Source organism: Chenopodium album, chromosome 14, assembly GCF_948465745.1.
Source record: "Chenopodium album chromosome 14, dcCheAlbu1.1, whole genome shotgun sequence".
Lineage (NCBI taxonomy): Eukaryota > Viridiplantae > Streptophyta > Magnoliopsida > Caryophyllales > Amaranthaceae > Chenopodium > Chenopodium album.
Window position 1 is genome coordinate 15,415,185 of NC_137847.1, and position 27,627 is coordinate 15,442,811.

Sequence of the window (27,627 nt, forward strand, 5' to 3'; positions counted from 1 at the left end):
TTTTATTTTTCAATTTGCGTGCCGAAAAATGTCCCGTTAAGGTTTCGGGGTCATTTTAGCTCTTAAGGGTCCAAATTGAACTTGTAATAAGCAAAAAAAATAATGTAAATGACTCACTTCGGCTTAAACAACAATGACACGCAAATTGGGATATTTTACAACACGCAAAACCGAGTCATTTACGCTATTTTTTTTTTTTTTTTTTTTTTTTTTTTTTTTTTTTTGCATTTTTGCATTTTTTTTCACCATATACCCCTAAGTTTTTTGTTTATTCATCATATATCATGAAAATTTTCAAATTCATCATATCCCTAACTTGTTACAAAAATTCATCATATACCCCATGACAACAAGATTAGTGGAATTTAATTAAATATGCATTGAAACCACCTTAGATCTCTTCCCTCATTCTTGAAACCACTCCTCTCGTTTTGTCCATTCCCTGAAACCACTCTAAATCTCTGTAACCATATCCGTATGATTGATTTTAAGAATGAAAAAAAAAAAAGAAATTTGTGGTGGTTTTAGGGGTGGGAAAAAAGAAATGTGGGTGATTTCGGAGGCAGGGGAATGTAATTCGTGTGGTTTAAGGTCATAATTAACCCTAATGATTGATGAAGTTAACAATCATTATTGATCAAGGGTATATGATGTATTTTTGTGAAAAATCAGGGGTATATGATAAATTTTAAAAAGTTCATGGGTATATTTTGAATATACAAAAAACTGAAGAGTATATGGTGAAAACCCTTTTTTTTTTTTCCTTATTTTGAGATCAATTTTGACCCCTTAGGACAAAATGACCCCCGAAACCTTGATGAGATAATTTTTTGACACACGAATCAATAAAAACATTACTTTCATATAGTGTTTAAAAAAGGAAAAAATTAAATAGGAATAACATTTAGGACACCTAAAAAGAAAAACAGTAACTATATTATAGAGCAAATAGAATAATTTCAAAATAATAAAGATTATAAAATAGTGACATTTGAAATACTTCATATGTAAAATCGAAAAGACTAAAACAATATCTCACTAGAATATATTTTAAAATATTTTTTTTTAGGGAAATTTTAAAATATATGAAATTTTAGTGAAAATTTATGGTCGATATCTTCCATCTTTAAACACACATTTAAAAGTGTCAGAAAAGAGACATTGGGTATACGAAGATAGTTGTCCCAATTACAATATTGTTGTAAGCACATAAAAACCACAAATGATGTTATTAAAGAAAATGACTTAGAAAAACAACAATTTATGATAATACACCTGACTCCAAAAAACATGAAAATGTGGATGGAGTCTAACATCTGATTGGCTCCTTATCTATCCACCATATATCCATTAACATATCTTCCCTAGATTTCACTCATCCTACTTGGCACCTCTCAAGATGTCTATTTTGATCTCCTCAACCCCACAAATTAGTTCATAAAATCAGCACTCTTAAGAAAAACTCTTTCAGAAAAACCAATTACACAGCCTGAGTTTATTAGAGGAGAGCAGAGACTGCGTGAATCAGCAGCAAATTCAGGTCAGAAACAAGAAAAATGGCAGCAGCAACGTCTGCTACAGCTGTAGTAAATGGGTTTACCTCGCCCTTCGTGTCGGGCGGGAAGAAGAGTAGTCAGTCATTGCTTTTTGGAGCTGCGGTTGTTAACAGCAAAGTCACTACTACTACTAGCAGGAAGTTGGTTGTGGCTGCTGCAGCTGCTCCTAAGAAGTCTTGGATTCCTGCTGTTAAAGGTGGTGGCAACTTCATTGACCCCGAGTGGCTCGATGGCTCGTAAGTTTTTTCTCTCACCAATTAATTTACTTTTCCTTCTGTTCATAAAAGTTCTTCCTGGTTCGTGTACGACAAATCGACAATCACTGTCCAATAAAAAAGGAGAGACATTAAGAGAAGGAGAGACATTAAGAGGCAGATGGAGTATTAATTAGTCAAATAGTCTATTTAAGTTTAAAATTGTAAATAAAATTTAGTTTATCAATTATAGCCTAAAAGATTCGTCATTAAACTTTCAATTTTTAAATTCTGTCTGATCTAATAATTTGTAGCCATAAGTTGATAGCGAGGATTATTTTTGTTTATAATAGTATTCATTGTTGAGTTTATTACAGTTTGATCAATAATTTGTGTGTAGAATTAAACACTTTTAATAATTTTCTCTGGACTTTAAGTATGTTTATTAATCTTTCCACTAATACATTTTCATGCTAAATCCCAGACTCCCAGGAGACTACGGATTCGACCCACTAGGACTAGGGAAGGACCCAGCATTCCTAAAATGGTACAGAGAGGCAGAGCTAATCCACGGGCGATGGGCAATGCTAGCAGTTGTCGGGATCTTTGTCGGACAGGCATGGACCGGGATCCCATGGTTCGAGGCTGGTGCAGACCCAGGCGCCGTAGCTCCATTCTCATTCGGAACATTGCTAGGGACTCAACTCTTGCTCATGGGATGGGTAGAGAGCAAGAGATGGGTGGATTTCTTCGACCCCGACTCACAATCCGTGGAATGGGCAACCCCATGGTCAAAAACTGCTGAGAACTTCAGCAATGCAACCGGCGAACAAGGTTACCCTGGTGGCAAGTTTTTCGACCCGTTGAGCTTAGCAGGAACCATCAATAATGGTGTTTACATTCCAGACACAGAGAAGCTAGAAAGACTGAAGTTAGCAGAGATTAAGCATGCTAGAATTGCTATGTTAGCTATGCTTACTTTTTACTTTGAAGCTGGACAAGGGAAAACTCCCCTAGGAGCTTTGGGTTTGTAAACAAAGATTAATTCCCTTAATTGAGATATTGATCTGGTGTAATTAAATCAAAACAACTAAAATGGAAACTTGACATTTGGTTTCTACTAGTAATGAGACACTCTCAATATTCTCGACTTTCTTGTCTTAAACAAAATTTTCTCCTGACTTCTAAATTCATCAATAACATTTAAAATTTTGTCACTTCCCAAGGTTTTCCCTGCAATAATTTTTGCTATTCAATGTCAAAATTTGAGTTTGGTTACTTAGAAATTACATGCCACATTGATGCTAATATTCAAGTTAGATTGATTATTTAGTTATTTCAAAGAAGGTAACATTTGCTCAACATTTTGTTCCTTCCACAAAAAAAAAAAAAAAAAAAAATAAAATAAAAAATAAAATAAAATAAAATAAAATAAAAAATAAAATAAAAATAAAAAATAAAAATTCCACTCGAAACATATCTAAGTTGGAACATAGTATATACTATATAGTATACTCCAAGTACTTCATAATTATTTAAGCTCATTATCCCAAAAAAAAAATTTAAAAAAGGGGGTACTTGACTTTCTTCGATTTTATGTGTCTTTGTTATTTCCATTAAGACATTTTTGCAAGACAATGTAAATTTTCTTAAGAAACCACTTTTAACAAATTTTTGGTTTCCAAGACATTGAGAAAAGAGAATGGTTCCCCAAATACATATAACTCAAAAGGATAATCAACATTATTATATTTTTTAAAGAAAACAAAACACAAACCAACTTATAAATAAAAAATATAAAAAACCAAGCTCTCAGATCGTGTCAACAGTATAATATATTAATATGATACATAGTATTCAAGTAACAACAGAGGCTTCCCCCATGCAACAAAATTGGGAGAAATTTTGAATAAAATTAGCTATGATTTCTGTACTACAGCCAAAATTCTCTTGGTAATATACAAGCTAGTCTTGAAATAATCACTGACCAGAAGATTACACATTATCAGCTAGATGGTCATGATCAATTTTGTACAATTTCTGATTCTACAACAGCAAAACAAGGAGCAGCTTAGGCATTTTGCATTTTGTCAGCAATATCTATACTAACAGAGCATGGTAGACAGGTAGGGCAACTTATTGCAATAGAGTACACTTCATGAAGCAGCTTTGCAAACCAATCGATTACTAAAGTTACATCTAAAGACCATTCAATAGATAATACAATGTGCATGAGCCTATCAGCCTATCAAACTTCCTGTAAAATACAAGCCAACAGCAGTCTTAGCAAATGAGAATGAACTGCAGATCTTTTCAAAGAAACATATGAACAGCAGATACAGCAGTGAAGATAATAATAGTCATAGTCTACAAGGAAACGTTAACAACACCCAATGCCTAAGTCTTAATCCCAGAAGGATGGGATCGGCTACATAAATCAAGAAATTATTTCATACAGTCGTCTATAAAGATACCCTTCCTCCATTTATTTCTATCAGAATGATCTTTGAGTATTGGCGTCCCTTGACTTCCTTATTGAGCAAACAACACTATTTTAGCAAAAATGTGAAACTATAAAAAAAATACCTAATATTCCTGCATTGGCTGCAATATTTTCCATTCTTGAAAAGGGTGTCTATACCTAACCAGTAAGGTGATTGAATGCCATACTGACTAAAGCATTTCCATAGAATATTGAACAAAATCTAGGAGAGTATGGGATTTCCAATATCAACAGAGTAAATTAACATATATGAGTACTTGAACAACATAACCCAAGGAGAAAAATAGGTAAAGCAACATTTAGCAAACTTTCAGCACGCAAAAGGTTGGTAATTTTGTATACTTAATATTTTTTGCCAATTTAAGCTCCTTCATAGAAAACTTGCCAAACAGATACCTTACAAACAAAATATCCTTTGCTCCATTTCAAGAAGTTGGCACCGAGTTAGACTTAAGTCTCATCTGAACATCATCGAGGCAAACTTGGAGAGCCTTGAATTCTTCAGTGTCTGTAAATGAACTTGCCTGCAAAGCACATAAAGTAATTACTTTAGTTCTATCTTTTTTCCTTTATTTAGTTGGGCAAAGATTAATAAATTTGATAAATATACAAAAAATGAAGGTTTTGAAAAGAATGTGTACTACAGTCCAGAATCTTGCCTGCTTGATGGTGTTACGAAGATGCATCTCAGCTGCGTAGAGCTCTCTACGGCTTTCAGTTGAAGATGATATTACCAAGTATATCTTACAAAGCTCTAAGGATGCATGCGCATACTTTCTAAACTGGACAATGTCTTTCCAAACTTCTGATCCCTAGGAAGACAAATGAAAAAAGAATAAGAATGTAAGAAAAAGAGAGCATTTATGTCAGCAGCAAAGAAAAAATTCAACATACCAAACAGAAACATAAAATATGACACAAAAAAGGACAAAAACCTGTATGTGAGATCTTGTTAGATCTTATAACGATGTGTACTTTTGAAATATCAACTTTCTATAAATTTTACAAATTTGTAATGAGAGTTAAGAGAAGGCCCGTAGATAAGGGTGTGCAACCACCCCAATATAACATGACCCATGCTTATAACATAAAAGTAAAATATTCCCTATTCCTAGTAATTTCTCTCACCTCTGTGTTGAACTATGAAACTTTACCAATCTCTTCAATCAATTTAATTGGCATAGAAAATCCCAGTATTTCAATCTCTCATTGATTCTTTTAAGCCCTTACAGTTTCTACCTTTCAATAAACATTCAATTCTACCGTCTTCCTCCTAAAATTAAGCACTTTGTTGTGTTTACAGCCTAGTTAAGAACTGCATTTTTTGTAATTATTTTCTCCATTTTTTTTCACTTGCAACACACCACTTTAATACGCACTTTAAGGGAGATATTAGACTAGGTAAACGGACAAGTTACAACGGTATAAATTATATGTCCTATTCTACTCACATCCTCATATAGCGTGCCAAACAGGTGTGTTGCAAGTATATACACACAAACTCTCTCTCTCTCTCTCTCTCTCTCTCTCTCTCTCTCTCTCTCTCTCTCTCTCTCTCTCTCTCTCTCTCTCTCTCTCTCTCTCTCTCTCTCTCTCTCAGTTCTTTTTTGTTCTACTCACCTTCTATTATAGTCCATTTTCTGTTGTTCTACTTACCCAGTCACCATGCTAAATTTTATTATAGCCTTACCTCTTTAACCATCTTACCCCTACGGCCCAACAATAATTAGTTAATTACACGTTTCCACTCACTCTCCTAGCTTTATTTACATCTTTCCTACACAAACCCACCTTTTTACATTATCTCTCTAACTTTATCCTACGTTATCTTATACCCACTCTCAAATATTTTCTTATATTGCATATCTATAATAGCCGATTAAAACACAAACATACGGAGGAATACTCATCGATTATCCAAATTTCCAACATTTTTTTTTTATTTTTTTTATTTTTTTATTTTTTATTTTTAACAAGCTTTTAAATGCAATCAATCAACTTTTTACTTGGAATTTCACTACCAATCTCTATTACATTAACTTATCGAATTTTGGGTTATGTTGAGTAAAGTCTTGTTTGATTCACCTTATTTTTGCTTATTTGATCTAATGTGCTAACCTGATCTTTGTCTGATATGACCAAACTTTGGCCTTATGTATATGATAATGTATAAATAAAATATATATTAGGTGGGATCTTGTTAGCTTCGTAATAATTTTTAATTTATAAATATAAAATTTTCAAAAAAAAATTCGTTGTGAAATTATAAATATTTTGTAATAAAAAACACACATAAAACGAAAAGGTGTGTCAGAACTAAATGGCTTAAGTAACAATTTTCATGATATGGATTTTGTTATTCTATTGTTTTTTTTTTGGTTTTGTTATTGTAGTTTTGTCAAATCATGTTATTTTGTTGGCTTTTTTACCTTCATGCTAAATTAATAATTATGGGTTAAGAATATAGGTTAAAATATTCCTATCTTGAAATTCAAATTTGGTAATTTTGCATAGGGACCGTGAGAAGTTTAAGACAGCTTTAAATATTATTGTCAAAGTTTTGGATTGACAAGTGTGAAAAGTAAAGATCATTTGGGCATAGAGATAGTGACAAATTAACAATTAACAATGAATAAGTGATTAAAGTATGTAATCTTAGAAGTTTAGCAAAGTGATAAGTAATAATCAATTTATGAGTAGAATCATAGAAAATTCTATAAAATAAAAATATTATAATACTATTATACAACAAAATGGGTAATTTAAAAAAAAGACAGATTACATACTTGAGTTAGAGAGACCTAATGCTCGAAGATTTTGTAAATTGAGTATAAAAGAACGATAGACACTACGGTATCAAGAGTAACCTAGGATCTCACGTCAAAAATTGGGTAATTTAAAATTCACGTTATCTAGTGATTCTATTAAGAGAGTTGAGTTATATTTGATAAAACTGTGAGAGCAACTTAAAGAAAATAATGGGTTCTGGTGGGTCGGACCTCCACCTATCAATAAGGGTGTAAACAAGCCATGTTGAACACTTTCTAGTTCTAGTTCTTGTTCATTTTCATTTAACTTAGGTGGGCTTTCAACCAAGCTTTAAAATTTGTCCAAGGAAGGTTTAGTTAGGAACTTATATTAATTAAATTTAGTTTATAACAAGGTTTTACATAAATGATTTTTTCTTAAAACAAGATTTTTTCTTTTCAAAAATCTTAAATTAACCATATGATCACAAGCTCTAAAATTTTAATTCTCCGGCCTCAAATAATCGTCTTATGTATCATTTTGGTTAGTCCTTAATTGTCCTATTACTTAAATGTAAATTTCACTCATCTAACACATTCGATGTGGACCCCACCACTATCTCACTCACACTCTCTTTCTTTTATTCTCATGTGATGTGAGACCGTTCACTAACCCTTTCTCAAGCAATCAACTTATTTTTTTTCACTTTTTAAGTATCTAACAAAAAAACCTATACAGGCTTTATACTTGATACACTTGCCTAAATCTATGAGTACAATAATTTGAGGACGAAGGGAGCACTTGATAAACCTACTTACTCAATTAACAATTGTGAATACTTTAATGGCGTTTATTTTACAAGCTTTAAAAGCTTTAAACTCTCTTTATAAATGAGCTTGCTCATAAGCATAAACAAATGACATGTCGTCTTAAACATTTTGGGGCCCTGTGCTATTTATACAACTATGTAGTGTAAATTTCGTTAGTTATGTTATTTTTTTACACATAGCTAAACACAGTAAATCGTTAGCTATCACAGGCTTTAAACTTAATAGGCGTTCCTAAACCTATGAGTACAACAATTTGAGGACGAAGGGAGCACTTGATAAACCAACTTATTCAAATTAACAATTGTGAATAATTTAATAAGGTTTAGTTTACATGCTTAACTTTCCTTATAATGAGTTTGCTCATAAGCAAAAACAAATGACACGTCGTCTTAAATATTTTGGGGCCCTGTGCTATTTAAACAACTATGTAGTTTGTTAGCTGTTTTTTTTTTTTTTTTTACACAACAACTAAACACAGTAAATTGTTAGCTATTTTATTCAAGTCAAATAATATTGAAAAATTTTTGGAGATTTTTTGACAAAAATATAAACAGAAATACCAATACCAATAGCCAACCTGTCACATAATAGCCAATAGCCAGCCTGACAAATAAGCTTTGTTCATAACATATATAAATGAGTAGTTCATGAAAAAAAAAAAAAAAAAAAAAAAAACGAGTTGTTTATGTAGTTTACACATGTTAATGTTCAAACTCAATTATCAAAGTGGCTTTAAAATGTTCAAGCTCAACCCATTTATTAAAACAAATGAATATAAACAAGCTTGATTTAAGCTTGATTTTTAAAATAGATATTAAAAATATATAATAAAAAATAAAAAACAGCAAATAGATCAAACTGATATTTGCTACCCAAGTTAAGAAAAATGAATTTCTTAGCCAAAATGATTTACTTCATGTAGCAACACTATCATTTGTTTATAACATACCCAACAAATCTACTTCTTTGTCAAGATGAAAATGTGACAACCAAGAATACTCAATCCTACCCATTAAAACTCCATTCAATCAGATAAAATATGATCATCACCAATAGAAATCTCAAGCAAAACATTTCCAAAGCATTTTTGCAGCACATGAAGACAAAATTCACAAGAATATAATCAGAAATGCTCTCTAACAGAATGACTAGCTCCTAAGCATGCATCTCCAAATCACTGAAAGAGTGATGGTACAATTATGTGACAGCATCAACACTCTTTCATGCTTAGAAGGAGTTAAATTAGAGTCTTTTGAACACCAAAATAGGTTAAAATTTTCTAAATTTAATTCGTACCACACCCCTTATTGACACAAACACCCTCTTTATGGCTTTAAATAAAGTACAGGATAAAGACGAATATTGTCAAGATGCAATACCTGGTAAGCTCTAACTTGCTTTAACAAGGCCTCTGAACACATTGTAAGATCGCCCCTCATCTTATGCCACCAAGCATACAATCCCCATATATCTCCATTTCCTACGGTATGAACGACCTGTATATGAAATAAATTTTAACACTTCCAATAAAATATTTGACTCAACTCTACACCCAAGCTCAATCATTCCGATTAAAACAAAAGTTTCATGAAAGAACAGTAACCCCTTTAGTCAGAAGAGGAAAAAAAAAGAGTAAGGAAGTAATCAACAAAGGCTACTTCATTGCACAGCATCCTTCAAAGTACACAAAACCAATTTTAAGTTGGATTAGTGGAGTAAAGATGAAAAACCAAAGGAAACCTAGGAAATTGAAACATTAATTTTTTTATAAAAAAAAAGGAAAATTTGTCAAATACAGCCAGTTAAAGTTTGTATTTTGTAAATAGCAGCCATTTAAAAATCAAATTGCAGCCCAAAAGTTCTTATAAATTGAAAATTGCAACCCAATTCAACTTTTTCATCGGTTTACCTATCAAAAAATATTCGGTTAAGGTTTTAGGGGCTATTTAAGCCCATAAGGGTCCGAATTGAGCTTGGAATTAGCGAAAAAATAACATGAGTGGCTCGTTTTGCGTAACAAAAATGTATCGATTTGTGGGCAACTATTTTTTGCTGTAAAAACGAGGCACTTGCATTAATTTTTTGCCACTGAGCTCAATATGGCTACTAAAACCTTAACCGAACATTTTTCGACACGCAAACCGAAGAAAAAATTGAATTAGATTGTAATTTACAATTTATAACAACTTTTGGGCTGCAATTTACAATTTTTTTTTTTTAAATGGCTGTAATTTGAAAAATACTAACTTTAAATGGCTGCAATTTGCAAACTTTCCAAAAAAAAAAAAAAGAAAATAGGGCAAAAGTACTCAGGACCTACTCAAACTCTAACCTATTGGTGCACCCTCCAGCGCAATTCTCACACTCTCTGCTGTGCACAAACAACTTTTTCCACTTTACTCTTTTCCATAGGACCAGCATTTCCATTAAATTTAGTCTTGTTCACATCATATAGTTGTCCTAAGAAAGCAATTGTATACATTGCAATAGCATTTTCTCCTTTGTAAAGATGTACATATGTAACCTTTCCATATGAACATTTCACCACCAAACTACGCTGCCGCTCCACCAAATTTAGCTTTGTTTACAATTATTAAATTATTTATTTTCCCTTTTCTGGGGAGTCATTATGAAACTTAGCCTTATTATGGGGTTTGTTAGTGAGCTGAGGAATGAAAGTAACAGCAGCAATGTTCTCATACCTGCTGGAGAACTTTCCCTAGCAATTCCATCAAGTGCGCTGTGTCACGTGATTCTGCCACCTTAGATCCCGAAACTGTTTGGTCAGTAAAATCTTTATCATCTTCAACACTAGAAGAACATGGAGAAGAAAACCTTTCTTCCATTTCTTGCACTATTCTCTCTAGCAAATCCCCATCATATCTTTTATTTCCTGTGAGATCTAACATCATTTGTGCTGCTTTTAACGCCTGTCAAATATCATTTTTTGTCAATTGTAAAGTATATAGTAGAGCATTATGTTTGATGAAACATTCAAATTAAAAAAATAACTGCAATATAATGGTGGTTGTTGGCAAGACCAGATGAAATTGCATACTACGGTAGTTACTATAAACGTGTCTTGACTTCTCTTTTGATTAAAAGGAGTTAAGGACTCAAGGAGTTCTTACAAAAAAAAAAAAAAAAAAAAAAAAAAAAAAAAAAAAAAAGTGATTAGGAGTCTTCCAACTTAGAATTTTTTTTTTATATAAATCACAGATACAAATTAGGCCAAGTTAAAATTGATTCTAATAACGGCTGGTAATGGTTAAGTTATATTATGAGCACTTTGAAAACATCAGTTACAATTTGCAAGTACGAGACACTTTGATAGGTGAACATCTCATACAGCGTCTTTACTTCAAAAAAAAAGTTTCCAATGAGTTCTAAGTTATTACTCAATTCCATATGATTTTAACACTGTACTCCAAAAGAATGAGAGAACTCCCACTAAACAACAAACCTCAAAAAAATTGCCAACATCAGCTGCAATTTGACCATAGTTCTCCCACATTTGCCAATTATTTCTTCTGCAAATCAGCAAAGCAATAAAATATTAAAATAAATATATGCATACACAAGCACCTAAAACATATCAGGGAGATGTAGAGTTAAAGTAGACAAACTTGAACTTCAGTGCTTCTTTAAATGCAATGAAAGCCTCCTGACTTTTCTTCCTTATCATATGTCTGTAAGAATTGAAGGTAATAAGCCCATCAAAACAATGTCAGCCTGTAAAACTAATAATGCACCAACAAAGTACAGTTCATAAAATCATAAGCAATCTAAGATGAGCCATGCAATAGAGCGAGTGCCCAAGTTCAAAGAGAGTTTGCGTAAAACACTGAAAATAATTTACAAATGAACTCTGATTACGAGATTAACTAAAAATTAGGCTGACAAATATACGGATCAACTGAATTCGAAGTGCAACAATCGACATTTGAGAATGTTTTTATTCCACAATATAACACTAGAAATTGACAAGATAAAAGAGCACATACAAACAAGCAATATTGTTCCAAGCCTCTCCGTTTTCAGGATCAAGTTGAACAGCACGAATAAAACCATCAAGTGCCTTGTTGACATCCTTCGCCTGCATATTTTTGCAGCAGGACTCAATCAGATTCAGATAACTTCATAGAGCATTATTCAACCTTAACTTATGGGCTTCCTACTAGGGCAACCACTACCACACATTCAACAAGCCAAAGAAAGTTCATTTTTAAGCTATATACCTAACACAAATTCGTTACCTTCAGTGCAGCAGCTCCAAGAGCAAACCAACCATCTGGATACAGTGAATTCAATGCCATGGCAGATTCCCTACATGAAATAATGCTACTTTTAGTAGAGAGATGGGAGATATCTAGGCTGGCTGTAAGATAGAGCATAGTGATGCATTTTTTTTTTTTACTCAAGTATTTTATCGCTAGGTAACATACCATAGAACTTTAGACTTTTCATATTCTCCCTGGCTGTAAGCACGGCGAGCAAGTGATCTCTGTTGATATAGCAACAAAATAAATAAAAATCACTCAGTAATATCTAGCTGAACTGCTGAAGAGAATAATCACCAACATCAATGGTGAATTCAGTGTATATTGCAAGAAATTTACTATAGCCTATCCCTGATCCAGTGCACCCTAAGAAAAGGAAAGGAAAAGGGAAAAAAAAAATCCCATGCAAGTTAATGGAATCATGCCACAGAACGTACCTTAGCTCTTGCACACCTATCATTAGAAACCTCCAGAGCTTTCAAATAACAGGAATCATCATTTGTAACACCACCCAATGAGCACCTTGCAAGAAAAAGGCAGTAAAAACAATTGGGAGCTATAACACATGGCAATTCATGATATAGCATTCGTATCTAACTAATATTTTACACGAATGACAAAAGGTCAGAAAATATTTAAAAAATGATCGTTAAAGATATAGAACAGTAAAAATAGGACAGTAAGCAAATAATTATCCCAAACACTAAGCTAAATAATGACCACAATATCCTCAGTGTTTAAGAAATCAAATATTTTACTTTCCTAAAGAAAACTTTTTTGCCATGCGCTAACCTATTTATCACAGTTTTGCTTGATTTGTTATAGCCAATCCCAATCATGATCCATTACTAAGTCATTCCACAGATACAACATGATTACTACCATTACAAACTATTAAAAAATAAAATCCACACAACTATTGTAACACCCTGAGCACCACACATAGCCACCAAATACACATCCTAGACTGATATCTAGCCCCACAAACTAACAAAGGTTTTTTCGGTGCATTTTGTTATCACTCGTAGGCACCTTGGGAAACTTCCTAGGAGGTAACCTAACCCAAGAGTACTCTAAGCCAAGCACGCAACTGTGTAGAACCTTAGCATATCTGTATATGACCTCCCTGAAAGAAAGGTGCACCTTCTTGGTATGAGACAATTAGCAGTACATAAATTCATACTTAATGAGAAAGAGGGGTATCACAACTAAAACAATAAAACTAGATAAATCTAAAACAAGATAGTTGCTACTGCAAGTCAGACTCTCTTGAACAATGTTCTGATGCAAACATTTCCATGCACAAGTATGTGTACTCAATTGAATGTTATACGTATTACAGATTATAAGCGGAACAAAATGTTTTCCTAAAAGTTATTAATGATTTGAAACTTAATATTTCATCAATAAATCACCCATATACCAAACTGGGATTGCTAAACAAATTCAAAGTTCTATTGCAAAACTCTGGGAAGAATTTCTCTTCAAAATCTTCTTTGACCCTTCAGAGATACACCCAAACACTAAGATGGATCCCAGAAATAAAGTTTCAAAATGCGAATTCATCCGCAACAGACACGAGGTAGAGAATATACGAGAGTGAATCACCTAGGGTTGTTTTGCCATGTAAAAAGAAGACCAAGTGAGGCTCCAGTAAGGAGACTTGAAGAGTGTCAAAGTGATGGGATCACGAGGCGTAGAGAAAGACCTAAGAAAACTTGGAAGAGGGTGATTGAGAGTGACATGACTACTTTAGGGATTGAGGAGAATATGGTGTTGGATGAGACAGAGTGGAGGAGAAAATTCATGTGGAGGACATGTCATGATTATATATATATATATATATGCTAGGTGCAGAGGAAGACCTAAGAAAACTTGGAAGAGGGTGATTGAGAGTGACATGACTACTTTAGGGATTGAGGAGAATATGGTGTTGGATGAGACAGAGTGGAAGAGAAAATTCATGTGGAGGACATGTCATGATTATATATATATATATATATATATATATAGGGAAGGGATCCGGTAAGAACCCCACCTTATATAAGAACCCTTTCTTATGTAAGAACCCTAATTATGTTCTAAACTTTTTCCTATGTTCTAAATTTTTTTCAACTTATGTTCTAAAGTTTTTCCTATATTCGAAAAATTTTCTTACTTATGTTCCAAAATTTTTCCAATGTTCTAAATTGTTTTTTAGATTATGTTTTAAATTTGTTCCTATGTTCTAAATTATTTTTTTCAGCTTATGTTCTAAATTTTTTTTATGTTCTAAATTATTTTTTCAGCTTATGTTCTAAAGTTTTTCCTATATTCTTAATTTTTTCTACTTATGTTCCAAATTATTTTTAATGTTCTAAATTGTTTTTAGATTATGTTCTAAATTTGTTCCTATGTTCTAAATTATTTTTTCAGCTTATGTTCTAAATATTTTCTATGTTCTAAATTATTTTTTTCAGATTATGTTATCAATTTTTACCTATGCTATGATTATTTTTTTCAACTTATGTTCCAAATTATTTTTTCTTATGTTTTAACTTTTTTGGTTGTTTATGTTCTAAATTTTTGCTATCTTTCAAATTATTTTTCTTATGTTCTAAAATTTTCTGCTTATGTTCTAAACTTTTTCTACTTATGTTCTAAATTTTTTTTCTATGTTCTTATGTTCTAAATACGAAATTCTCAAAATTACAGAAATGCCATTACTAAAGGATCATTTTAGATGGTTAGATCAAAACTAATAAAGGGCTGAGATTGGTTCTTATATAAGATTGGGTTCTTATATAGAGGAGGGTTCTTACATGAGCCTTCCTCTATATATATATATATATATATATATAGGGGAGGGATCCGGTAAGAACTTCTCCTTATATAAGAACTCTTTCTTATGTAAGGTTCTAAACTTTTTCCTATGTTCTAAATTTTTTTTCTGGTTATATTCTAAAGTTTTTCCTATATTCTAAATTCTTTCTACTTATGTTCCAAATTATTTCCTATGTTCTAAATTTTTTTTTTCGCTTATGTTCTAAATTTGTTCCTATGTTCTAAATTTTTGTTTGCTTATATTCTAAATATTTGCTATCTTCTAAATTTTTTTTCTTATGTTCTAAATTTTTTCTGCTTATGTTCTAAATTTTTATTTGCTTATGTTCTAAATAATTTCTCTTATGTTCTAAATTTTTTCTGCTTATATTTAAAAAAATTCCTGCTTATGTTCTAAATTTTTTCTGCTTATGTTCTAAAATTTTTCCTATGTTCTAAATTTTTTTCTATATTCTAAATATTTATACCTCAAAATTACAGATTTGTCATTACTAAAGGATCATTTTAGATGGTTGAGATTAGTTCTTATATATATATATATATATATATATATATATATATATATATATATATATATATATACGCACACACACACACACACACACTTTTACTCGTATATTCCAAATTAAAATCTAGTATTCTAAATTATTACTCACATGTTTAAAAATCTTAAATTAGTTATTCTAAATTTTTTAAATGTTTTAAATTTTAAATTGTATGTTCCAAGATCTTTAATCGTATGTTTTAGATTTTAAATCATATGTTCTAAATTATTACTTAATACGTTTAAAACTTTCAGTCACATGTTCTTACTTTTGTTTATATGTTCTAAACTTTGAATCAGGAGTTCTTAATTTTTACTCACATGTTCTAAATCTTAAATCTGGTGATCTAAATATTATATTTATTTTCTAAATTTTAATCAAGTTTTTTAAATTTATAGTTACATCTTCTAAATCTAAAATCAAATGTTTAGATTTTTTACTCATTTAGGTGTTAAATTTTTTACTTATATGTTCTAAATATTAAATCATGTGTTTTATTAATCATATGTTTTAAATTTTATTCGTATGTTCTTAAAATTAGATCAATTCTCATATAAGTATGGGTTCTCACATCACACTTTTTCAGAGTATTTAAGAAAAGTGAGGTTCACATAATTTAATATACTTTCAAATGGGGTGAGAAGTTATTAGCAGTAATTTAGTGGGCCATAAGCTTTAAATAAGGGAAATAGTACATTTTTCACTATAATGTGTTGCAAGTATTGTGACATTTCCATTTTAGGGAAGTGTTGGAAGTATTAAGAAACGAAGGAAGTATTAGTATTTACTTTAGTTATTTACTCAAATCGTGTTTTGCATACTTTACTTATTTCCATTGCTAAAGTTTTCTCAAACCTTTATGTTTTAACTCACATGTTTTTCCTCTCTTTTTTATCCTCTTACCACTCTAATAAAACTCTCATAAATTTTATTTGTATACTCATTCTGTTTTCACTTTACACACTTTATTCTAACTTTTATTCAATTAATTATTTTTCTATGATCCTTTTTCCTCTTCAGACAGTTTCTTAGGATGATTCATGTTAGCCAACCCCAAATCATTTGGGGACTAAAGCTTTGTAGTTTTTGTTGTTGTGGAGAGGCCATACATAACGAAATTAAGAACTGAAACTCTAGCTCCCCCCAAGATTGCACCACTTTTCTTATAAAGTAGTCTTATATTACTTAAGACACTTCAATATACGAAATCCACTGTTTGTTATTATTTTTCATTAACTTTGGGAACACTTTGCTAGTTTGCATCCTACTTTTGATTTATTTAAAAAAACAAAAAACTCTCACTCACACCTCTATATAAGAAAACGACACACTAGCCAACTACAATAAACTTTAAGATAAACAATACCAATTAACTGATTGCGTTAATTTATTCACCTAGTTTCATGCGCTAGTTAAAGTGGTCCAACTAAATCGAGAAGGGAGTACATAAGAAGAGCAAAAAAAATAAAAACCCTTCATAGTATCATAAATGTAAAAAAAAAAAAAAAAAAAAAAAGGGAGTATTAGATGCAAAATACAATTTGATAAAAACAAAAAACTCAAAGCAAACTGAAGATAGCACCTATATAATAGAGGCTTAGCTTAAATAGCATTATCAATTAGCTACACTAAAAAATTTTAGATTTGGAAATGCAAGATATTATACCATAACCTTGGATCAGATGGTGTTTCCAGCAGCCGTGCCTTGATTAGTTCAGCTGCTGCTGCTTTCTTCTCCAATAGGCTGCAATTAACATTTGCATTACTTTCCTTAATTGATTCTATAAAATATGGAGTAAGCAAATAATGACAGAAGAAAGAAGATGTGAGAAAATGCATTTATTTATCTTCACTATACCGGTAGCAGTATATTAAATTATCCCAAAGTTCTAAATCTTCAAAAATTCCAAGGGCCTCCGCTATCAAGCCGCGACCAATAAGAAGCTCACCATACTCCCTAAAAAAACATAATTTTAAATTGAAATTGTAAATTCAAACAGTGGAAAATTACGCAAATTAACAAACACGAATAAAAGAAAATTTACATAAGAAACGTACTTTCTGAGTACAGGTACAGGCGGTATAAAGACTGCAAAACAGGAATGAACCCTTTCCAACACTTGTGGTGACTGCTCATAAAGATCTTGAACCTGTAATCATGGGAGCACAAAAAGGAAAAGAAATGGCAGCTGTAACCAGAGCTTTGAGCTTCTTTGAGTATAAAAGAAAAGCGCAGGTGAAGAAGGTGATTGGTGTGGGGAAGATGATCTTCTAAGATTACACAAGAGTCAAAAAAAACTTCTAGCTATTATTACCCTGGACTCAGCTAGTTGTGTCAGATGACCAATTGTACAATTATTTACTTGACCAATTTCTAGACCAAAGAAATGTAGAGAGTAAATTGTCTAAATCAGATTCCAAAACACCTCTTCCCTAACCTCATGTAAAGAATATTGTCTAAATAACACAAGGTCCAAGAAGATCACAAAACACAAAATTATAATTTTAGTTGAAAAAGGCATAAGTGAGCACAAACAGAGTGACCTCAATATAAAATTAAATCACCATTCCTCCACCACTCCGTTGAAATGGAAAAAGGGTTTTGAGCTTTTGATTTTCAACCTAAATTACCAAGATTGAATCCCTCATAGTTCATAATCACTTGTAAAGGCTCCTAGCAAGGGGGTAAAACTAATACCTATCCTAAAACTTCTGATAAATCTTCCAAATATATCCAAAGGCTCACGCTTAGCCTCCAAGAGACATCCTCAAAAGTGTACTTGATGAAGCCCTCCTCTCTTAAACACCAGAATCCTTAATCCTACAAGTAAATTTGATATTTTTAGGTAATACCTAGTCCAACCCCTTAGTCTTTCCATCCTCAAGTAGACTATATTGCAAAATGGTCTACAACCCTAAACAGGCCAAACTTTGCAACTGTACCACATGGCTAACAGGATTTTAAAATATCGATTAGACGATTACTCCTTCAACAACTTAAAGGCTGCCCAAATTTGTTCTTTAAACAAGGAGTAAACTAAATTTGAAAGTTTTACCAATGTCTACTCGTCACTATAAGCTATGCACAGTCACAGTACCTAATAGAGGCTTCTAGACCCTACAAATGAGCAGTCATAGCTAAAGAGGATTGACAATATTCAGCTCTTTCCTCCTATAATCTTATACTTTGAAGACTAGGTGTCACTTCTTTCAATCAGTTAGACTCTATTTGAAAAGTATATGAGCTCATTCCTAAGTCTTTTTCATATCCTTTAATGCCCACATCTAACTGGTGTGAATTATTATTCTTCTCCACTTGTGGATTAAAGCACTCATAACCCGTTAAAGGCAGTGAAAAAGGTATCAAAGTCACCACCGCTCCCTGTCCCTACATTTAAATATCACATAATTTGAGTCTATTAACACAGTGGAGCATATTTTACTGCAAATCCTTACCATACTAGCACCAGCTCTTTTAATGTGCCTCAGCAGCTCGAAGTATTTAAACTGAATTTAAATTGTAGTTATCATCAACCACCACAGGTCTTTTACAAAATAGAACACTTTAAAGACATACTTCCTCTGTTTTTTTTTTTTTTAAGATTGCACCATTTTTCTTTTTTGGAAGTTGCATATTAATTGCACCATATCCCTATATGGTATGCTTTTTGTACTTTTTGGTTATGTTCACACACAAAATTCCATACCTACCCTTATTCACATGTGATAACAACCATTATTACCCCACCTTTTCTATCTCTCATTTGTTTATTTCACATGGGGACTTTTGACATACTCCATCTTTTACATTTTTTTTTAAATTACATTTTTTTTTAAATCCCACGACCAACCCAAATGGTGCAATTAAAAAAAACGGAGGAAGTATAAAGGTAAAAATGGGTTGAGGTCTGAATTTGCATACCACAGAATTCAAGGAGCAAAATTTCTACTCTCTACGTGCCTATGATACCATTATGATGCTCATTTTTCTATGAAAGAAATAACAATAATTGATTTGATCATACCAAAAAGAGTTCAATAGGATGTGTTCAAACTATTGTTAGACAAAGAGAGTAACAAATAAAGGAGAACAGCAGATGCCAAGAAAAAAAAAAAAACAAATGAAGGAGAACCAAGCCCGGTGTAATGCTATCATGTTGAGACTAACAAATGTGCCAAAATATTCATTAATGACATAACAATGTTCCAGATGTTGATGAGGCAAGTTTATCAATAAAACCACACAGAAAAACAATTACAAGTCATTTGTTTAGAAATAGCTGCAATATTTCTATTATAATGCTCGTCAATACATACTATAAGTATAACCATTAATATCTCTATTATCAATAAGTCAAATTAAAAAAAATATTCATGTTTTGAAAGTATGTATTGAAATGCATCTAACAAGATTCCAAAGAACAATGTTTTTTAAGTAAAAATCACCAATGATAGTGTAAAAAAAAAAAAAAAAAAAAAAAAAATTGCAACTATTTACAGATGGAGAAAGTTATTTACAGAAGAAGAAAAGCATTCAGTAGCAGCAATATGTGCAAATTACCAATTTGTTCATCATCAGCAATGCACGCTCCTTAGTACGGGTACGAGTGGACTCCCACTTTATACGCAAGATGTTGCATGAACATTTGATCTGAAACAAGAATAAGCAGATAACACCAATAAATTTGCATGTACAAAACTTCGATCTAAAGTTTACAATAGAAGCAGAGGAAGTTATGTACCCTCAAAAGGCTAGTAATTGAAAATTTTGTTTTCAGCATTAGAATACCAAAAATATTTGTGTATGATCCATTTTCTTGGAATATCAGGTAATTCAAGGATCATGTACTGAACAGATTATAGAAATCGCACCTGCAGAGCAATATATAATGACAAATCTGAAATTTTCGTCTTCAATCTTCATATTTTAGTCCATGCAAGGATCTTACTCCCTCCATTCCAAAACAAGTGTATGATTAACTAAGTTTTATACTCCAAATGAGATGTAGCTTGTAAAATTAATATAACATTAGTTGTTGGTTTAATAAGCAATCCAATACTACATATAAGTTTTAAATACTCATGCAATAATTAACCTCTCCTTAATTACTAAGTATCACCTCCCCCTTTGGATTTAAAATGAAAAAAAGGAACTTAAGATAGTAATATGATTTCTTATGAAATATTGAGTTTATCAGTCGAGCAGTTATCAATACATCAATTTAACATAATTAAATACAGCATTTATAACTTATTGATGAGGCTAAGATTAGTATTCTTATCATGAAAACCGTCTACTACATAGGGGAGAGGGACTATGCCCATTAACTTCCTTGCTTTTTTAAGCAAAGAGTAAAGAGTTATTCAATACTTTTGAAACTGCTAAAAATGCAATCACTTATTATGGTGGCAGTAAAAAGTGTTCATTTCCAACTGAATAAAAAGATCCTTGACCTTCTCCCCCCCCCCCCCCCCCCCCCTACACACACACACACACACACTTTTTTTGCCCATAGGTTTATAGTCTATTTATGGATCATGGACAAGATAGAAATGTCTTATGATAATATATACATTTTTTGTTTACCGTAATCATTGCGTTTGGGACCAACAATCTAATGGGAACATCCTCTTTAGTATAAAGATGAGCATGTGTATATGTATCCAAACCCCTAACTTAGTTTTAAAGGGCGCAAGGCGCACCAAGCGCAAAAAGTCCTTGGAGCCTAGGCGCAAGGCGAAGGCGAGCGCCTTTTGTATGTGAGACACACTTATTCATATAGAAAAGAAATAATAATTTCAATTAAATAAGTGTAAAAAATGAAATTATAAGAGAAGGTGAAAGGGCCATGTGATCAATAACAAGAGTTCTTCAATTATAGGACATGGGATTTCCCTCTCCACTAGAATTGAAGAAAACCTGCCCATAACAAAGTCTCATGGTATACTTTAAAAAAAATAAACTCACACAATAGCTAATAAGGTGCAAGAAGCAGCCTAGAAAAAAGCGCAAAGGCGCGCGCCTTTTGTAGGTCTTTGAGCCTCAAAGAGCTAAGGCCCCAACTCTCAAGCCTCACTATGCCTTGCGCCTAGGCACGCTTTAGGCGTGCTTTTTAAAACTAAGACCCCTACCCTGCCAAGGCAAGAGTTTATTAAAAAAAGTTGGGGATATGTTAATTCTAAATCTAAGTTTATATCCTGTTGTGTGAATAATTAAAAATACTAGAAACAGTGATTTTTGTATTCAAAAGTGGCTGCACCTTTGTTCCATGAAATAATGGGGTGCTTTCACTGAGTGTCACTTTAACACTTGCTTTGAGTTTCTAGTGGATTATTACTGGCTCACATACATCATGAGTAGCACTTTTTCTGATTAAGTAACTAGCGGGAGGACTTCAGGGTTACTTGTCCTCTTCAATTTTACTCATGACTTCCACAGTTTCACTCTCTAGTTTAGACATAATCGAGTGGTGGAAACATCAAATGTGAAAGCCTAAACATTAAAACCTTATGTTCCTTTATAACAAAAAAAGTTATGTATAACTTACAGTGAAGTACGATGACTGCTGAGAATCAATAGCCTCTATGTATGGAGCCATATCCCAGCCTAAAGCAAAAATTTTGATTTAGTAAAAGAAAACAGGATACTATGGCCACAATGAACATCAACTTTTGTATTAACATAAAGATTGACAATAACAAAGCTGAATAAGAAGAGGACTTACACTCTAACAAACATGAAGCATTAATAATGGACTATATTTTAGGCAAAAGTTACAGTCAAACTAAGAGAGGTAAGTAATTTTATTGGTCCTCCAACAGCAGGTTATTTTCCCAAACAAAAATTGGAAAAGTTCCATGTTACCTTTCATTTAAATTGCTATTTTTTTTTTTCATAATGATAAGGGAGGGGATAATAATACAGCAATTAGCAGCAAATCAGTCTCTTTTCAGTACATTAAGTAAATGGTTTAGCTTAATTGCCTAGTGCCAAACTCATGTGTTCTGCCAACATAGAAAAACAGAATTCTAGTTTACGAAAATCAATACCAAATATGTTAACAACAGATGTACAAGCACAGCATTAAAGGATATGGAGTCCAGTAAGTTTTGGATAAAAGAAAATAGCGTGTCAACCAAGCTATGTATTATCAAGAAATTAACCCAGGAAGACTCTGTAATCCATCACTCTTTCAGTCCATTCCAATGACCTTATTATACCCATGTCAACATGTATCGGACGCTAAAACAAATATCGATATTTGGGAGTGATCCTTGGGGTGCAGTGAAAAAAATCAAAAAGCATACCCATGTACAATAAGAATTGTGGCAGTCCTTTCTAGTTGTAAAACCAAAAACTGCAAACTATCCCATTGCCATAGATGCCTCCTTTCTAATGTTTCTTAATGCCTCTAAGAATGAAAATTATGACTACAGAAGCTCCAAACACTGGATGAGCAAAAACACAGAAAATCTAAAAACCCAAACACACTATCATTAGTAACCATTGCCACTTGACATTGAAAACTATGATTTCACATCTCACAACTTCATAAACACGAATTACAAGAGCCACAAAATTATTTGGCCCCTACATTTGCAATTTATCATTTGTTATGAGCCATTCCAAACACAAAGTTCATGCAAAAGCCTTACTCAAGTGTTATCACTTACCATGAATGTGGTACGGAGCCCATTCTGCAAATTGACATCAAGTGTTCTGAAATGTGACCTAGTTTGGTGGACCCTGCTACCTGGTTCAATAAGAGTAATTTGCTTATCATCTATTATTCAGTTTGTTCCCAAGTGAACCCAATTCACTACAGGTTTACACATTCTCAATCTCTTATCCCTTACCGTACCTCATATTATGTAACACTCCATTACTCCCTCTGTATCCATAAATTGGCTCCAGTTTTCTTCTTGGTCAATCTCAATTGATTTGCTCCACTGCCACCATATCCTATTGGTATGCATGTTATCTCTAATTTTCCCAAAAGTTGAGCACCAAACTAATACACTTACCCCGCACACTTAACTCTTTAATATGTATATACCAGGGATACGAACTAGAGCAGAAGCCAACCATATTCCAAGATCTACTTTTTGCCATCATAACATACAAGGCTATCCATTACTTGCAATGGAAGCATACAATAATTCAATAACTTATTATGCTTTTTCCACTTTCTACATAAACAATGTTTATAGTAGTTGATAAACAGACAGCAAAACACAGTAATAGAAGCCCTCCAGAATCTACAGGCACAATGAAAAACAAAGATAATACAATTTCCATCTATGGCAACTTTGAGCAGGCGACCTTTTAAATAATGGATCATGAGATAGGTCATATTAAGAGAGATTATACAAAGGCCATCAAAGATATCATATTGCATGTTTTTAATGTTGAAATGGAAGAGAGAGAAATGATCAAGGATTGCTCCTTTAAATCACATAGCTACCAAGTAACCACTAACAATCTAACATATTGAAGGGTTTATATTGTGAATGACAAAGCACAAATAATTTCATATATTTTCGCTATTGAGTCCCAATTGATATCATTACACATCAATGTACACATATTATCTAACATAAGCAGCCTTTATTACATAGCTAAATATAAGGCCACCAACACATTTTATCATTACATTAAAAAAATGGAAACTTACTTTGGAGCTCATCCACCCGAGCTCTTTTTTCTATAAGAAGGCAATGGGCAAGAATGACTGCCTGTTGAATTGCAGTCAACGTTACATCAGTGGCACGATTATGCTCAGTCAGATTCAGGTTATCCAATCCATTGCCAACACTGTTGATAAATTTAGGAGCCATCAAAACATCAGATGCCTCAGTATGCTGTTGATGTGAATTTGGCTCATTAGAAGCATCACTTTCATGAGTAACATTTGATGATGGAGTGCTACTGGCACTACCTAAAGAGCTTTTGCGCGTAACCAGAACCCTCTGGGCAACTGGGTCCACCTACATTCAGCCATGACAACCAAATCTAAGGTAAGACACAGTTTATCTTTAATAATCAGAAAACTGGGACTAGTCAGATATTTACTTGATGGACTGTTCGGACACCAAGAGCTCCAGTTACAGAGAGTTCAAGCCCTGTAGACAATGCTGCCGCTTCAAAATATTGCCTAGACACACAATCATGGAGTAAGACAAATATAAAAGGGATATCTAACTAATATTTCAGTGTAATTACAATGAAGGGGAAGACAAGAAATTTCAGTGTGTTACTTTAATCCATGGTTGATGCAAAAGGGAGATCCAACAAAAGGTTCATAAAAGAGGGATATCCAACTATAATTTATGTTTGTGGGGGGAGATAGCAGATCCTTAAGAAAGGAATCTCGGTAATCCTCTTCACGAAGATTATATCCAAATTTAGCACATAAACAAGGGTAAGTATAGAGAATAGGATTCCTAATTTCTTATTAACATTTATGGTAGCTCAACTGAGGTTCATCATTAAGCTTTAATTTTATGTTTTGATTTAGTTTGATACCCAGTGGTTCATTTTAGCTAACTTTGAAGAGGCATGTGCTGCCTTCCTGGCTGTGTTTACAGGAGGCTCCCACTACACCAGCACTTCGGTTAGGGACCTTTCTTGTTGGGATTTTTTCATCTTCAATTCGTAATATAAAGTTGCCAATCAAGACAAAAAAAAAATGAAAAAATAAGAAATAAATTGACAATCAAATAAGTCAACCAACACAATCACAAAGAAAATACTCTATTTATATAATGACTAGATTGGCTAACACATTATATGGAAAGTCTATTAGCCTAGTAGCACATAGTAATGTGCACTCCGTATCAAATAAAAGCAACATATGGGAGTCAGGAGGACATACTTTGCATGATCAACACGCCCAAAAGTATGTTCAATCAATCCTGCCTCTAACTGCAGCATTGAGACAATAGTTAAAGCTTCATCTTCTTCTGCTGCATCACCCCAATAGGTTATTACTTTCTCCACGTTGCCAAAATGATTTACACTTTCACCCATGAATACTTGCAGTAAATCAAGTAATGAAGAGCAACGTTCATCCATAATGCGCTGCTGTACAAGAATAAGTCTAGCTAACCACCAAGTGCTAGTTTCAAATCCAGTTTCACACACGATATTTTCACCAAATGATAGATCTCTGGTCTTCATAAGCAAGATCTTCGCAAACAGTATATACTGCAAAATTATAATTACATCAATTGAAAGGTTAACATGTGGTACATGCTATTGGAATCCAAGCAATAACATGAGTTAGAATAAATTTTCTTAGGGGCAAAGAGTTGATTTGTTAACAAGGACACAAAACCATAGAAAGCAAAATGTAAAATATTTATGCTCGGTTAATAGATCCTATAGTCAAAGTGAGGCAATAAATAACTACTAATCCCTTCATTCCTAAATAATAAGACATATATTAGCAGCGAGTTTAAAATACCACAAATATCCTTCACTATTTACTTCTCCACCACAGTATAGTCTTTCCTGCGCATTCTTGTTACTTAAGGGCATACGAGAAAGTTCAAAGTTTAACTTTATAAAGTTGCCTATTTTTTGGACAAAACAAAATAAATGTAGTCTATAACTTGGGTAGGAGGTAGTAGATCGGTAATAATCGTTTAGAAACATGAGTCTGGGCTCTGGACATTCATAGTCTACTTCCAACCATTACACCCCATAAGATTTTTGTATGCGATATGCCTACTACTAATCTACTATCTCCCAAAACATTAAAAGCACACAAGTGCTTAGCAAGAACCAAAGAACACTAGCCTGGTAACCTCACTTTATCCTAATGCTACATCAAAAGTTAGTCTGAAATAATAAAATAAAATACTGAGGGAGTAAATAAAAAAGATGGTTTTATGATTAAATTGAAAAAACCCTAAAGATATTGATTCTTTAGCATCTTAGTAATGAAATAGAGTATGATAAGGAAAATGACTACTAAATAAAAGCTACTAATTTTGTAGTTGTGCACTTAATTTTGAAAGACTTTGGATACTAATGTCTTTATGGTTAACATTATTTTGTTGAGATATCATTCAATTACGGAGTAGTTTAAAAGTCATGATCTCATGTAATACTCTCAATTTTACATTAATTCTTTCGAACTATATAATATAAACTGGAAAGAGAAACTAACCCAATAAAATTACGCTGGAAGAAAGCGAGTAAAGCAGCAACAGCAATAGAAACAACCAGAATAATCTTAAAAGAGGCATTAGCTTCAACAGCATCATCCACCAAATAAGATTCAACCGCTCTTTCCAATTCAGAGTAGAACTGACTCGGGTCGAGTGACTCGAACGAGTCGGCGAATTGAAATATCGTCCAAGCTCCGGGAGAAGAGAGAGAATCAAAAAAGCGTCCAGATTCTATGAGGCTGATAATGTCGTCGAGAAGAGGGTGATATGGCGGCGGAGTGCGGCGGGTGATGTGCGGCGGTGGTGGTGGAAGAGAGCAGCGGAGAAGACGCAGCTCGTAGTTACGGAAGTATTGTGCTTCTAATTCCGCCATTGAAGAGAGAGAGAGAGAGAGAGAAAAGATGGTGCTTAAACGGCTGTGTTGTTTGAAATGAGAGGGGTGTTTCCGGGGTTTTGGTTTGTTTGAAGACCAGGGTTTAAGGGAGTGACTGTTTGAATACTCGTAATAAGTTACTCCTTCCGTTTTTAAACAATTACTCCATTTCTCCATTTACGGAGGTTTAGAATAAATTGGACAAAGTAATCAAATACGGAGGTAGTGGGGTAGGTAAAAGAATAAAAAAAATTGTAAAAAACAAAAGTAGTGGAAAGAATTGAAGGAGAGAGAACATGAAATTAATAAAATATGATTAATGGTGGGTCCATTGGGTGAAAGAAATTAATTAAATATTATAAAGTTTTCTAAATAAGGAAATTGAGCAAATATTTAAAAATAGCCAAAAAAAAAAAGTGGAGCAAGTATTTAAAAACGGAGGGAGTATAAGTTACAAGTTACAACTTGTTGAGAATGTTGACAACAAAAACATGAATTGGTTGATGTCTTTGAAGGGGGTATTTGGTATATGGGAATGAGTTGGAGGGAATGGGGATAAGGTCTTGTTTAGAGTTATGCTTATAATGGTTGTATGTGGTA

The 27,627-nt window shown here is 32.8% G+C and overlaps 2 protein-coding genes across 3 annotated transcripts; one reads left to right on the forward strand and one right to left on the reverse strand.

Annotated features, from left to right (window-relative positions):
- Nucleotides 1-1,505: 1,505 nt before the first annotated feature.
- LOC145580097 (Protein prenylyltransferase superfamily protein) lies at nucleotides 1,506-25,633 on the reverse strand. Of its 2 annotated transcripts, none has more exons than XM_081637442.1 (19): nucleotides 25,355-25,633; nucleotides 24,553-24,634; nucleotides 24,155-24,467; nucleotides 22,028-22,086; nucleotides 20,041-20,130; nucleotides 17,538-17,629; nucleotides 17,338-17,436; nucleotides 17,146-17,223; nucleotides 12,549-12,633; nucleotides 12,277-12,335; nucleotides 12,088-12,157; nucleotides 11,836-11,927; nucleotides 11,458-11,520; nucleotides 11,295-11,361; nucleotides 10,534-10,761; nucleotides 9,211-9,327; nucleotides 4,913-5,065; nucleotides 4,650-4,777; nucleotides 1,506-1,878 (listed from the first exon to the last, which is right to left on the reverse strand). In XM_081637442.1, exons 1-18 carry the CDS (start codon nucleotides 25,552-25,554, stop codon nucleotides 4,679-4,681), a joined length of 2,046 nt encoding a protein of 681 aa, XP_081493568.1. In that variant the 5' UTR covers nucleotides 25,555-25,633; the 3' UTR covers nucleotides 1,506-1,878; nucleotides 4,650-4,678. The 2 variants fall into 2 exon arrangements, with proteins under 2 accessions (XP_081493568.1, XP_081493567.1); XM_081637441.1 differs by lacking the exon at nucleotides 1,506-1,878 and adding an exon at nucleotides 3,568-4,007.
- On the forward strand, nucleotides 1,557-2,900 carry LOC145580099 (chlorophyll a-b binding protein CP24, chloroplastic). The gene is made up of 2 exons (XM_081637443.1): nucleotides 1,557-1,792; nucleotides 2,235-2,900. The coding sequence occupies exons 1-2, from the start codon at nucleotides 1,557-1,559 to the stop codon at nucleotides 2,782-2,784; spliced, it is 786 nt and encodes a 261-aa protein (XP_081493569.1). The 3' UTR covers nucleotides 2,785-2,900.
- Nucleotides 25,634-27,627: the final 1,994 nt, after the last annotated feature.

What these genes read in the sequence shown, in the direction of transcription:
- LOC145580097 (XM_081637442.1), bottom strand. Translation starts at nt 25,554, where the DNA reads ATGGATGAACGTTGCTCTTCATTACTTGATTTACTGCAAGTATTCATG. An exon ending in AGCAGTCATCGTACTTCACT is followed by an intron (nt 20,131 to 22,027) that starts GTAAGTTATACA and finishes TTCTTGTTTCAG; the next exon opens with ATCAAATGTTCATGCAACAT. An exon ending in AATTTAATATACTGCTACCG is followed by an intron (nt 17,224 to 17,337) that starts GTATAGTGAAGA and finishes TGTTAATTGCAG; the next exon opens with CCTATTGGAGAAGAAAGCAG.
- LOC145580099 (XM_081637443.1), top strand. Translation starts at nt 1,557, where the DNA reads ATGGCAGCAGCAACGTCTGCTACAGCTGTAGTAAATGGGTTTACCTCG. An exon ending in CCCGAGTGGCTCGATGGCTC is followed by an intron (nt 1,793 to 2,234) that starts GTAAGTTTTTTC and finishes GCTAAATCCCAG; the next exon opens with ACTCCCAGGAGACTACGGAT.